Source organism: Larus michahellis, chromosome 1 (assembly GCF_964199755.1).
Source record: "Larus michahellis chromosome 1, bLarMic1.1, whole genome shotgun sequence".
NCBI lineage: Eukaryota > Metazoa > Chordata > Aves > Charadriiformes > Laridae > Larus > Larus michahellis.
The window spans coordinates 202748848-202761976 of NC_133896.1; the positions used below are offsets into that span (position 1 = coordinate 202748848).

Genomic DNA, 13129 nt, shown 5'->3' on the forward strand with positions numbered 1-13129 from the left:
GTGACTTCAAAGTCTAACGTGACTGGGTACCAGTGCATGTCTCACTTCAGGTACAGCCTATCTAAGATTCCTGTATCTGTGGAAATAACTTCTTCAAACCATGCCAGGTGTCCCCCTGGGCCTGACCTCGCGGTAGGAGGGGAGGGATGGGCGGACGCGCGAACCTGGCGAGAACCGGCGTCGGATCGCTTTAAACCCACCCCAACCACCGCAGTGGGGAAAGGCACAGCGAAACGAAGGCTCGCCTCCGGCCGCCAGCTGCGTCTCCAGCCCCGGCTCAGACGAGGCGCCGGCGCAGGCGAACACCCTGCGGAGCGCGTCTGTGGCCGGGAAGGGGCGGCGGGGGCAGAGGGCGGTGCTCCCCACGCCGCCACCGCTGCGCTCCCGCGGCACCGCCTCGGCCCGGCCGCCTTGTCAGCGGAGAGCGGGGGGGGCAGCGCCTCTCCCCGCCCCGCCCCGCCCGCCGCCTTTGCTGCCGCTCCAGCCAATGGGAGCGCAGCCTCTGGGATCACCGTCCCGCCCGCGGGGCCGGCTCAGCCAATGGGCGCTGGGGTGGGGCGGGGGAGGTCCGCGTGCGCGGAGGGATCTGGCGTCCGGTGAGTGGAGCGAGGTGGTGGGTTCCGTGCGGGGGGTGTTATGCTTGCGGGAGGGTCGCGTGCCCACCCCCTTTCCTCCCCGGGAGGGCGGCCCCCGGGCCCGGCCTCCCGCAGCGAAGGTGCAGCGCCGGGTGCGTGCGAGAGGCCTTTGTGGGCCGAGGGGGCCCTCACAGCGGGGCGGCCTTCGGTTCCCCGAGGAGGCGCAGGGGTTTCGCGGCCCCTGCGGCGGGGACGCGTCGCTTCCGGCTCGGCGGGAGCCGCTGAGGGGGGCGGCGGGAAGGGAACCCGCCGACCGGCTGGGTGCTGCTCCGCGCCGCGCCAGGGGAGGTGGTGGCGAGGCGACGGCTGGCAGGTGGCGGCGGGCTCGGCCCTGTGGGAACCGTATTTCCAGGTCAACCAGGAGAGGTGCGGGGGTTACGTGCACACAGAAGTGCGTGCTTAAAGCGATTAAATACAAGAGAGAACGGGGAAAAAGTTCTTTCTTACTCAGAAACTGTCTGTCTCGTCATTAACGTGTAGGAGATAGTGGCGGTTCAGAGTCCAGCCTGCTCCCCCTCTCTGCTTATTAAAAAGGATGAGAATTGGGCTAGAATACATCATACTTACCTTCTTCAAGTAGCCACCCAGACTCCAGACCTTACTTTCTGAATCCACTGCAGTTTCTATGTATTTAGTAATCCTCTGAGAGTTTATTTTCCATAAACTTTTCTGTTTCACTCTGAAGGACTATGAAATTTTGTCACGAACAGGCATTCAGTAGCTCAGCTAGACACTGTGTCAAGAATCTGCATCTCTTGATTTTTTTTTTTTTTTTTTTTTAACCAGGCTCTTGCAGTGCACACTTGTTGCCTTCTAGTTCTTGCCTTGGAAAACAGAGCAGCTGATCTCTGCCCATGCTGTTTATGCCGCTTCTGATTGCACGCTTTGCAGCCCTTCTCGGTTACTTCTCATACTCATTCCCCTGCAAAAGTTGTTTGAGTTTTTTGGATGTCTCTCTACCCTTTATAATCTTTTATAATTTCATTATTTTGTCTGCTTTTTGTTGAGATGAAGGGACCAGAGCTTATTTTAAATTTCTTCGTAAACTCTACTCAATCATGTTCTTAACAAAAACCGTTCCCACTCAGGCAGGAGACTTCGAGATTATATGTGATTCTTCAATAACATATCGGTGTTTGGTGGCAGCCAGAAAAAACACATCAAATGTTAGAATTTTTTAGGAAAAGAAGCCGTAGCAGAAAACATCATAAAACGACAGCATAAACATGTGATCACCTGTATCTTAGATACTGTATAGAGTTCTAGTCTCTTCCTCTCAAAAAAGGTATATTAGAAGCGTTTGACAAGGGTGAGCAAATGCATGGAAAGACTTTTGTCAAGACCCTTCAGGTTAGAAAAGAGCCAACTTGTGGAGTGAGGGAAGGGGGATGACTTCCAGGTGTCTGAGAAAGGACATGTGGAGTGGTGTGAAGAGTGTGTAAGGGCTCAGCCATTTGCTTTCTCTTCTGATACACAAAGTATTTGCATCATGTGAAGCTAGTAGCCATGTTCACAGCAAGAACAGGTAGTTATTCGTAAAATAAAACTTCTTACTAGACAACGTTATAGATTAAAAAACTTAATGTGAATTTAAGGGATACTGGACAACTGTCTCTAAGGGAACTGCGTTCACAGAATAAATCACTTAGAAAATGGTTAAAGTCTAGGAGAGTATAGAGTGGGGAGGTATCCCATATACTTGCCTTATCTGTCTTCTGAGACAACTGCTTTTGGCAGCCCTCAAGATACAGAATGACCGGTATCAACCCTTAAGCTGAACTCGTACAGCTTTCCTCTTGAGCCATTTGGATGTTAACAAAAAGTTCTGACTTAATCCTGCAGTGGAGCAGGTAAGCTGCTTCTGGTCCACAGATCCTGCCTTGTCCCTCTTTCCCTACTCCACAAAACCATCAGTACATCAGAAAACTGCTCCAGGTTTGTGTGCAGGTTTGTCAGTTCTGCTTTTCCGACATCCCCCAGCTTGGCCATCCTGTTCAGAGGCTGTTCTATTTCATGGTACCTGGGCCCCAAAAACTTGAGTTTTTGAGTTTTTCCCAGTTGACTGCAGGGGAACGAGCTGGCTGCCTGTGCTTGAGGATGACCTCTCAGATGTTTGAGAAGTTTTGGTTTGTATTAGAACACTCTACAAAACAGATGTAGGTATGGCCTAGCATTTCTCCATTTCTTCTGGATAGACCACGCTAGCTTACAGGAGGATTTTTTGTCTAAATTACTTTAGACTGATGTATTTCATACACTTTGTCCTGTCAGTCATTCTTGTGAAAGTGCACTTCGCGATACTCCCGGTATGTTGTCAAATCATTGACAATCAACTCTTTTTTAGGATTTACAAATCTGAAAAATTGTTTCCAGTAGGAGAGATCCTTTCTCTGTCGGGACTTTTACTATGGTTGGGACAGACTCCCTCAGCACCTACGTGTGCGTTAGTCTGGACACCCCTCCGATCATCGTCTGGGCACGTGGGATTTGAATCCCTGTACGTGGTACGAAGCTGAAGCTTGAGCAGAGTGCAGTACCTCCCTGGTTTTAAGGTAGCAGGGCATGCGTCCAGCCTTTTAATAACTTTCCAGTCCCTCTGACTGGGACTTGTTCGCCTCCAGTCAGGTGCTTGCAGCCCCTTCCAGATGATTTTCATTACGGTGACACACCATTGTCCAGATTTTCTTCATATGTGTTGCAAACACCATACATGATGAGCCGTTCATCTCAAATACTGACTTGGGTGGCTTAGGAAAAATACAGACAACTATATTTTACTCCATTTCATGCTATCTGTCTTTAGATCCAAGCTACTCTAGAATAAAATCTTTCTGAAGTTGCACATGCGCTTTTTATATTCTTGGTAAAAGATCTGAGGGGCTAACATCATCCTCTTCCTCCCCCCTCCCAGCAATGAACAGGATGGCTTCCAGTTGTATTCCTGTTCCTATTCCTTGGCTTTTCAGTAGTCTTTCCCCCTTCAACTAAGGGACATTTTATTACAATGAGATGACTTCTTTAGGGTGCCATAAAAGAATAAGCATTGGAAATTGTCAGAGCAGCAATGTGTGCTTCTGCTTGTACGCTTACCAAACAGTATTTCCAAGTTACGTGGGCAGTTGGGGAAGCCCAACTTAAAGACATCAGTTAGGTTGATGCTATCTCTTTGGCAGCGAAACGGTAGCCAGTCACCTTTGGTGCAGTCTGTTGGTAACAGCTCTGAAGAGGCAGTTGTGTACTTTACAGTGAGTGTATTTTTTTGAGGAGACTTTGTAAATGTGGATCCCACCTCCTGCCTGTGTTCCTCCACAGAAGAGGAGCTTCCTCTCGAGTAGTGCTGTGGATCTAGAAGGATCTGACCTCTGGATTTTCTGTCTTTATGGGGTGAGCAATGGGGGGGGGGCACATGGGGCACTTGCCTCAGCTGACCTGGTGACTGCAGGTTTCCAGGCCCCTCTGGATAGGGGCACGGTTACATTTGGGCATAGAAGCCACACTGTATCGCTAAGACTACTGGTTTCCAGCTGATCAGAACTTCACAATTATGGATGGACCAAAGGCACGGGAGTACAGAAGGACTGTAGTAATTTTGGAGTGAATTAATTTTTCCATAGTGTTCCTTCTGACTTCTTTTTTTTTTTATTTTAGGATTTGGTTGTATGAAATTAGAATTTTCATACACGACGGCTGGAAACTGGTGTTAAACAGGTACAGTATTCTTGTGTAGACAAGGCCTTGGAGTCTGCTGTGAGCTGTAAGCCATATGTTATAGTTGTAGTCACCTCACTTTTCCCATTTTAAGGATAGATCTGGCCCTTTAGAAGCCAGTAGCATTCAAATTTGCTATTTTACCCTATGAATACAACCCTGCCTATTCATGTTCTGTGTATCTGGTGGAGCTTACACCCTTTTTTTTCTGCTTTCCTTCAGATGAACTTTGACTTCACCGTGAGTCTTATTTTTCCAAAGTTTGTAGGCAGTGTTCTTGAGCTGTTCTTGGACATCTGATTTCTTTATTGTTTTGCTTTTGAATTAGGTGCAAATGCAACATTTAAACTAAGAATTAATAGTAAAGATCTGCCACGTTGCTAGTTTCAAACCTTGTATTCCTATTAATACAAGGGTTTAATGCAGGTAATATGGCTGTATCAGCGCTGTATGAATCCCCGGGCATTCCTAAAACGCGACCCTGTTGCCCCATATGGCTCTGGTAGGGACTCCATATGAGGGCAGAGCGCAGGCTGCTCCTGGAGGGATACAGGGGCTGGGGCAAGCACGGACGGGCGAGCTGGAGCCGCAGGGCTCAGGGGCTTGGGAGTTAATTGTTTAAAGGCTCCCCAAGTACCAGAGGCACTGTGGGTTTCTCTGCTTCCTCCCATCCTCCCCCAAAACTCTGAGGGTTGTTTCTGGACTCAAGAGCAGTGAGCTTTCTGGGAGGGGTATAGAGGGGCTCTCAAACAGTAGAACTTTCTACTCTCTTGGGGCCAAAGGAATTTACAAGTCTTGTTCACATAAACTCACTTACTTTAATAGTTTTCTGATGTAGTTACTGAGCGTGAAAATGTCTTCATGCTGATGGCCTAAGTCAGTATATGTAGACAATATATCTATGTTCCTAAAAATCTTGAATTTTGAAGGTGTTCTTAATAGATGTACATAATATTTCCACCATATGTTCTGAGTTACCTCTCCTTGCAGCCTCACAGTTAATTACTGCTTGTTTCCTAAGGCTTTACTTTACAAACTGAAGACTATTAAAAAATCAACTAAAAATATTTATAGAAAAAAAGATGTCTATGGCTGTATGCCTTTTTATCTACTGAAACAATGGGTAATGCTTCATCAGCGATTTTATCTGTGAGGGTTTCAATTCATAGGCATGGGTTTAGTCTTTGCAAATGATTATATGGGCTCACTGAATACAAAATCAAAATTTCAGCTTTTGACTTAAGAACTGCAAGTTCGCATCTGTTTCAGTTTCTTAGTGTCAAAGCATAGATGTGCTCTTGCCTAGGGGATAACAGCAAACCAGATTACTACATGTATGATGCACTTAATAAAAAAAGAAAGTTTTGAGATGAGTGATTTTTAACTTCTAACATCTGTCCTAATGAAAAAAGTTCTTGTATAGGGCCTAAAATGGATTGCAGCATTGTGTATTGTTAGAACATTGTTGTTAGAAACTGTATTATCTTTGTTAATCTGCAGTCATTTTTCTAGTAAATAATTTAAATAATACATAATTTAATAATATCATAGAATCATAGAATCATAGGGTTGGAAGGGACCTCTGGAGATCATCTAGTCCAACCCCCCTGCCAGAGCAGGGTCACCTAGAGCAGGTTGCACAGGAACGCGTCCAGGCGGGTTTTGAATGTCTCCAGAGTTGGAGACTCCACCACCTCTCTGGGCAGCCTGTTCCAGTGCTCTGCCACCCTCAGGGTAAAGAAGTTCCTCCTCATGTTTAGGTGGAACTTCCTATGTTCAAGTTTGTGCCCATTGCCTCTTGTCCTGTCCCCGGGCACCACTGAAAAGAGCCTGGCCCCATCCTCCTGACACCCACCCTTTAAGTATTTATAAGCGTTGATAAGGTCACCCCTCAGCCGTCTTTTTTCCAGACTGAAGAGACCCAAATCCCTCAGCCTTTCCTCATAAGAGAGGTGTTCCAGTCCCCCAATCATATCAATATATAAATAATTTTAAAGCATTTATGTTTCATTCAGCAAACAACTAGGGACAAAAGTAACCATTTTGTTTTTACTAGGTAGCTTGAGTCCAGAATTCTCCTCTTGTGTGATGCTAATGGTATAGTTGGGTCTTTAGGCTCCGGAGGATTCCCTGTTGGGCCAACCTGGCCTGAGAAGCCAGGAAGTCAAACAATACTATGGAAAAGCCAAAAGCTTTACTCTTATCACACGTAGGTGTGTGCCGTGTCAGTGGAGTGGCAGAGTAATTATTCTAGTGAATACTGATGAGTTACTGCACAGTGGCAGGTTAATGGTACCATTTTTCCAGCAAGTAAGGAGAAGCTGAGTTTTAGGAAACGTCTTGAAAGCTCTGCAAGGGCAAGCAGCATGGAGGGAAGGGTGGAAGGGGAGGAGATCGCGAATTCTGGAGTTGTTCTTTTAATGCAGAGAATAGGTAGAAGAAAATCCATGAATAGCTATGCTTCAAATTATACGTAACTTTTGAGGTTGCACACAGCTTGCATGGCACGCGGTTCTCTCTGTGACCTCTGCACAAAGGCAGGGTCCCCCCGTTTCCAAGTTCTGTTGAAGTCATTGCACTTGGACTAGTTCTTAGATCAGACACAGAGAAAATAGGTTTCTTAAGAGAAGAATCTTTTTCGTTTTCTCCAGTACTTTTCACGTGCTGAGTTCCTGTTTCCATCACCTTCGTTCCACGAGGTGGCACTGTCTCTTCTGGGAAGGACACTTGCTTCAGCTTTCCCTCTGGGCAGCTGCCGCTCAGCTGCTGGGGTGAGCAGGGTTAAGCGATACTGCGCAGCGTTAACCCCGTTCAAGCGTTTTCTGAAAATATCTGTACTTTTCCATTAGTATATACCGTGTCTTTTTGATACGAGTTATGTCCATGTTCTTACACACAAAATACACAAATTTTTGGTGAGGTAGTATTAATCTTAGAAAAACATCTTGAGCTTCTTGCCTCCCTTTTTTGTTTGTAGAAGGTTTCTGGCATTCAGAGGAATCTTTTTATGGTGTGGAAGTAAAAGCCAGGTGATGCTGATGCTAGAATACTAGTTTACTTCATTTTGAGTCAGAATTGTGTGACTTCTGAACATGGGAAGGAATGACCAGTAGCTCTCACTGTTCTGGGAAGGAAGGGAATATTATCTATAGGATTTTCCAAATCCAAAAAAGGTTTCTTTTTCCTGGAAGCTGATCCAAAAAAGGTGTACAGATTCAGAAAATCAAGACCTGAAATGACAACTTCCCTGTAAGAATACAAGCAAAATCTGCGTTGTATAGAAAGGGAACAGTGTTGCTGCTGTTCCTGAATTCTCTCCGGAGACGTGTTATTTCCAATCTGCCTCTCACCGGTTTAAGAGCTCCTAAGTAGAGGGAATATGTTTTCTTGTTAGCAGGTTTTCCTAGTTAGCTGTTAGACTGTCTGCAGTGTCGATGGTGGTTGTTTTACCTCAGAAGAGTATGCCGTTATTAAAAGCATTCACCATTGAAAAGGGTTAACTTAATTACTTTTTTTTCTCTGGTTGACGTCTAGAAAAATGGATGATGATGATGATGACATTCCCCAGCTTTCATCCCATACGTTGGCTGCCCTCCAGGAGTTCTATTTGGAACAGCAGCAGAGAGAGGGCATGAAGACCTCCCAAGGGTTTAATCAATATTCCGTTGGCTCAATAGAAGAAGACTGGGTAAGAAACTAAACTTCAGTGAATGAAGCACAGTTAGTGGAGTAGCCTTTAGCAGCTTTCTTTTGTGGATGGATAATGAAATTAAATGAAAAAGGGGAACACTCAAGATGTTCCTAGACTGGCAAAATCAAACTATTCATGGACCATAACACTATAGGGATATTTGCTTTAATATTAAATCTGGGTATAATTATCTGTTCTACATGTGCGTGGGGGGTACAAAGAAATCTTCTGATTGATTTTTTATTTGTCTCTGTATTGCTTGGGGTTTTTTTTACTCTTTCTGATCTCTTTTGGTTTAGCACTTTTATCCTTTATTTCCTTTTATACTGCTCATTATTCAAGCTCCTTTTTCCTCTTCTGCCAAAGTAACTCAACTTAAGAGCACATAAATATTGTGCATCTGCACTTTGGGTTTGAGTTAACCTTGTCAGTGATTTTGCATTACTTGTTTTCCTGATACTGCAGTAAATGCTTTGGAAACACACAGTGTAAGCCACCTGCTGCTTGTTGCTGGATTACAGAAGTAAAAAGGCCATCAGGAAAATGGTCACCTTTCCAGCTTTGCCGTTTGTGAACTGAGAAGTTGCTGTGGGTTTGGGTTTTCTTCAAATATGACTCACCACACCAGTTGTACATAGCACAGTCAGAAAATTTGATGATGTTTGTAATTTTACGTTATCTTTCTCAGCAACTGAGCCAGTTTTGGTACAGTGATGAAACTGCATCATGCCTGGCTAATGAAGCGGCTGTGGCAGCTGGAAAAGGAGGCAGGTAGGTTTTAATAATTACACTGTAGATTTAACATGTCTTTTCTATAAATCTTCGTTTCTACTATGTAGACTAAGCACGCAGTTTAATTAATTACTGATGATACTTCATCTTTGTTCAACTGAGATACTGCAGAAATGCTTTACTGTTATTTAATTAATAATTCATACTGACCATTTAGCGTTTCACTGAATTTTGGAGGCTCTGTCCTGTAAACGTTTACTATGAATCTTTTTATTTTTTGAGAAATGCAAGGCGCTCCAGAGCATATTAATGACTTGTAATTCTTTTTTCATACAATGTTTCTGTAGAACAGATGGAAAAATTTGGTTTTGTTCCTATTTCTGTAGGGAGTTGTTTTTAATTTTAAGTTTTCAAGTATATGTCCTTGCTGTTCTGAGGTAAGATTTTCTCTGTAGTTAAGCTTAAGGTCTTTGTGCAGCATGGAAGTTGAGTAGTTAATGGCTTTAATACTTAAAACTCTTATTAAAGTAGTTATTGGTTAAAATGGAGGAAGAATAAATAACTTACATTTTTGGGACTACTGTTTAAAATGCTTTCACAAAGCATCCCTGAGGACTGCTGTAGGGTTTTTTTATTGTTGTTTGCCTTTTAAATTAATATCCTAAGTTATTTTCTCTTTTTCAGGATAGCATGTGTTAGTGCTCCAAGTGTGTACCAGAAACTGAAAGAACAGGATGGTAAAGATTTTTCAGTGTGTATACTGGAGTACGACAGAAGGTTTTCTGTATATGGAGAAGAATTTATCTTCTATGATTACAATCAGCCTTTGAACTTACCTGAAAATCTCCTGCCACACAGTTTTGATATCGTAATAGCAGATCCACCCTATCTGTCTGAGGAGTGTCTTCAAAAAACTGCAGAGACCATCAAATACTTAACAAAAGGAAAGATTCTGCTTTGCACAGGTATAACTAATAAAAATATTAGGTCACCACTAAGCATCTTTTTCTCTCTCTCAAAAGACAAACTTACTCAAATTGGAAAAATACTAACTCAGTAATACTAATTTATCATCAATTCAAGGAGGAGTATGTCTCCTAAGCTTTCTATTGGAGTACTTAGCTCAACCGTTATTTTAAACTGAAGGCATGCGTTTTTTAATAGTTAAAGCCAGTACTTTTTTCATATGGCATTACGAGTTTTACTAAATTTTGAAGAATTGTAAGATCATCCTGCAAAGTCCCAGAAATATTTTTTTTTCTTGTAAAAGGGTCACTTTCTATAATTGCAGTGATTGAATTCTGGGTATGACAAACATAGGTGCAACTTATTATTAGTGTCTTACTGAATTACCTTATGAATTTTTGATTTTCTGAACATGTCAGTAGCTGCAGGATTTCAGCTGCCACATACTACTTAGCATCTAAGGTGAGCTAAGTAGAAAGAATGACACATAGGTTGGAATGGCCTTTACTCAGTGAAGTGGGATGATTTTAGTTAAGTCTTGAAAACAAAAACACCAAAAAAAGTCAACCTTTTTTTCATATTAATTACCTGTCCTTACTGGCAAACACAGAAATTGTCATGTGAATGAATGTATGAGGGAATTCTGCCACTGTGATTCAAGTAAGGAGGCCTTACGCGCTGAAATGCAGCAGGTGGAATTAAAAACCATTGATAAGAGCAGTGAAACTGGAAAATTTACCAACTGTGCTTGCAGGTCCTTCTTTATGAAGATGCACTTGCTGGTTTAAGAAGCGAAGAGTATCTGCTTTAGTCATGGTGTTTCTTAAACTGTAATTACAAGACATCTGAAGACATCCAGCAAACTTTTGCAAAAAAACAAAGGACAAAACCCTTCTATACATACAATACGAGGAAAGTCAAGCAAGCAGGAAAATAAAGAAAAATTAAAATAATACATGGACAAAGAAAGCGTACTATTTTGTTTAATTGCACATGACAGTCATGCACAAGGATGGTTCTCAGAATTTTTTTCCCTAAAATGGATAGGTGGTCCTTCGGTTTACAAAGTTTGAGAAATACTGCTCAAGGAAGTGATTTCTCATTGTGTAGCTGTAAATATGGCACCGTGGTTTATTTAAGTGGTTGAGTATATGTAATCTGTTTGCATTTCCCATGGCTCCCTACCATGTAATTTCTTTGGCATGTAGCAACAAGATTGAGTTCAAGTTTCTGTTTTCTATAAAAGGGGCACAGATCTTACCCTCTACCTACTTTTATGAAACTTCACTTTCTTGGGGCATCTTCCATGCTTTCAGATTTATTTTAAATTTCCTAATAGACTCAGTTGTTAAAGAGGGCTGACAGTCTAAGCATTGCATCCTCAAAAAAAGCAGGCTCTGTATATATGCATTTGGGAGGAGCTATTAAAAAAGCTCAAACATTCTGTTACTGTTTTTCTCATAGAATACTAATTATTTTTGCTGCAGGTGCAATCATGGAGGAGCATGCAGCAAAGCATCTTGGTGTGAAGATATGCAGGTTTATTCCAAAACACTCACGAAATTTAGCCAATGAATTTCGTTGTTACGTGAACTATGCTTCTGGACTGGATTGATTCTCATAAGATCTACAACTTTTTCAGTCAAGTTCCTTTCTGGTTTTTAGCAGTGACTCCACATTTCTCAATGCTGAAATACTCAGCCCCAAGTACTGTTTTCTGGGCTAGCTTTAATCAACGCAGTGCGATAGCCTCTGTCTTTTAAAGGTCTACGCATTTGCAGTAACTGTGTTTTTTATCTGACCTATGAGGTAAATGGGGACCAAACAATGCAGGTGCTGGATAATGGGAACTTCTCTGTTACAGAGTTTCATTCTAACTGTTATTTTTTTACCATTCAAGGACTCTTCCCTGATCTTTTTGAAGTGATTTTAGCTGGTTGGCTTATAACAACACATAGGTGCTTGCCTCACAGACATCAGAATTGTCATTGCATCACAACTGATGAATTGATAGCTAGTGGATGGTTGAAAGAGCATGAATAGTGGTCTCTTTTCAATCTTGAGAGATGCTCCCACAGTAAAAGGACTGAGAGATGTTTGTTCTGAAAGTGTTGTGTTTTCACATTCATAATCCAGTAGACTGATGTTTTTATAAAGGATAACTAAAAGAGAAAATAGGTCTCCTTCTGGGGAGGCCTCTGCAGTTGCTTTTAATAATAATCAGAACTATCTACCAGCTGCCAAGTAAGATAAGACTTGCTATCCACTCTTGTTGCCAGACTGGCTTTTTAAAAACTTGTGGTTATTATTTCACCTTTTCTCTGAAGCCTTGTCACAAACCCAGACTTTCTTTCTGTAAAAGATGAGATCTATTTTGTCATCACTTACCACCATATAAACTCGTGTATGTATGCTGTACTAGAGAAAAAGTAACACAAGTTGTTAAACATCTCTTTGCAGAAGTACAGTGCATTTATTTTGTGATGGTTATGTGTTAGCGCAACAGAAAATCACAAGCTTTTTAAAAACCACTCAGCTAGGCTCTTGTATTTACTAGTTAAGCTAATCTCCAGAGGTGCTATAAACCTGATGTCTCCTTGAAAAAAGCACAATAAGGATTTCCCCATTAGAGAGACCTTTACTTTCATTAAGAATCCTGTACATTAGAGAGGCCAAATCACCTGAAATACAAAGTAATTACTGAATAAATATGTAACACATCAGCCAGTCCTTGCATTGTGCTTCAGACTGTGTTCATGGGTTCTCACTTTGAATTACCGTTGGTTATGAGATACTTCTGTAGTAATGTGAGCTATACGTGGTAGTCCCTTAGATCTTGAATCATAATGGATCTGATTAAATACAGTGCCTGCTTTTTAATAGATGTCACTATCAAGCTAAAGATGATTTACAGGTACGTCAAGTTTGTAGTTAGAAGAACCGTCTTTTTTTTCCAATTGCCCAGTTTTATCTTTGCCTTCTGTTCCACAGACAACAGCACAGTGGTAGAACAGGAGCCTCTTAGAAATCATTGAATCTTACAAGGCCACTGAAATATAATATAATGTATTGATAAACTCACACTGTTTCTAATAGACAAGTGTCAAATCTTATGTGAAGGGGTTGGGCTATATTTCAATCAATTTCAATCAAAATAGATGATATGTTAGAAAAATTAGAGATTTTTGGTAACCGGCAATTTTTAAAGCCACTTTTGACAAACCTTTGACTGCACTACTGCTGTATTTTTGGGTGAAAGCTGGTTCATAAATTCCACATCACTCATGAGTTTTATCCGCTATAAATATACTATACAAAATATAAACACTTGTCTTTATGTGAAAAGGCTAACAGGAACGTTTCGTCTACAAAATGAAGTACCTAACATGAAGCATTA

At 42.1% G+C, this 13129-nt stretch overlaps 1 protein-coding gene across 2 annotated transcripts; it reads left to right on the plus strand.

Moving 5' to 3' along the window:
• Window positions 1-555: 555 nt before the first annotated feature.
• Window positions 556-12183, plus strand: EEF1AKMT1 (EEF1A lysine methyltransferase 1). 2 transcript variants are annotated; one of them, XM_074569526.1, is made up of 6 exons: window positions 556-596; window positions 4284-4343; window positions 7878-8031; window positions 8723-8805; window positions 9451-9731; window positions 11220-12183. In XM_074569526.1, exons 3-6 carry the CDS (start codon window positions 7882-7884, stop codon window positions 11345-11347), a joined length of 642 nt encoding a protein of 213 aa, XP_074425627.1. In that variant the 5' UTR covers window positions 556-596; window positions 4284-4343; window positions 7878-7881; the 3' UTR covers window positions 11348-12183. The 2 variants fall into 2 exon arrangements, with proteins under 2 accessions (XP_074425627.1, XP_074425636.1); XM_074569535.1 differs by having other exon boundaries at window positions 595-613.
• The last annotated feature ends 946 nt before the right edge of the window (window positions 12184-13129 follow it).

What these genes read in the sequence shown, in the direction of transcription:
- EEF1AKMT1 (XM_074569526.1), top strand. Translation starts at nt 7,882, where the DNA reads ATGGATGATGATGATGATGACATTCCCCAGCTTTCATCCCATACGTTG. An exon ending in GCTCAATAGAAGAAGACTGG is followed by an intron (nt 8,032 to 8,722) that starts GTAAGAAACTAA and finishes TATCTTTCTCAG; the next exon opens with CAACTGAGCCAGTTTTGGTA. An exon ending in GCAGCTGGAAAAGGAGGCAG is followed by an intron (nt 8,806 to 9,450) that starts GTAGGTTTTAAT and finishes TCTCTTTTTCAG; the next exon opens with GATAGCATGTGTTAGTGCTC.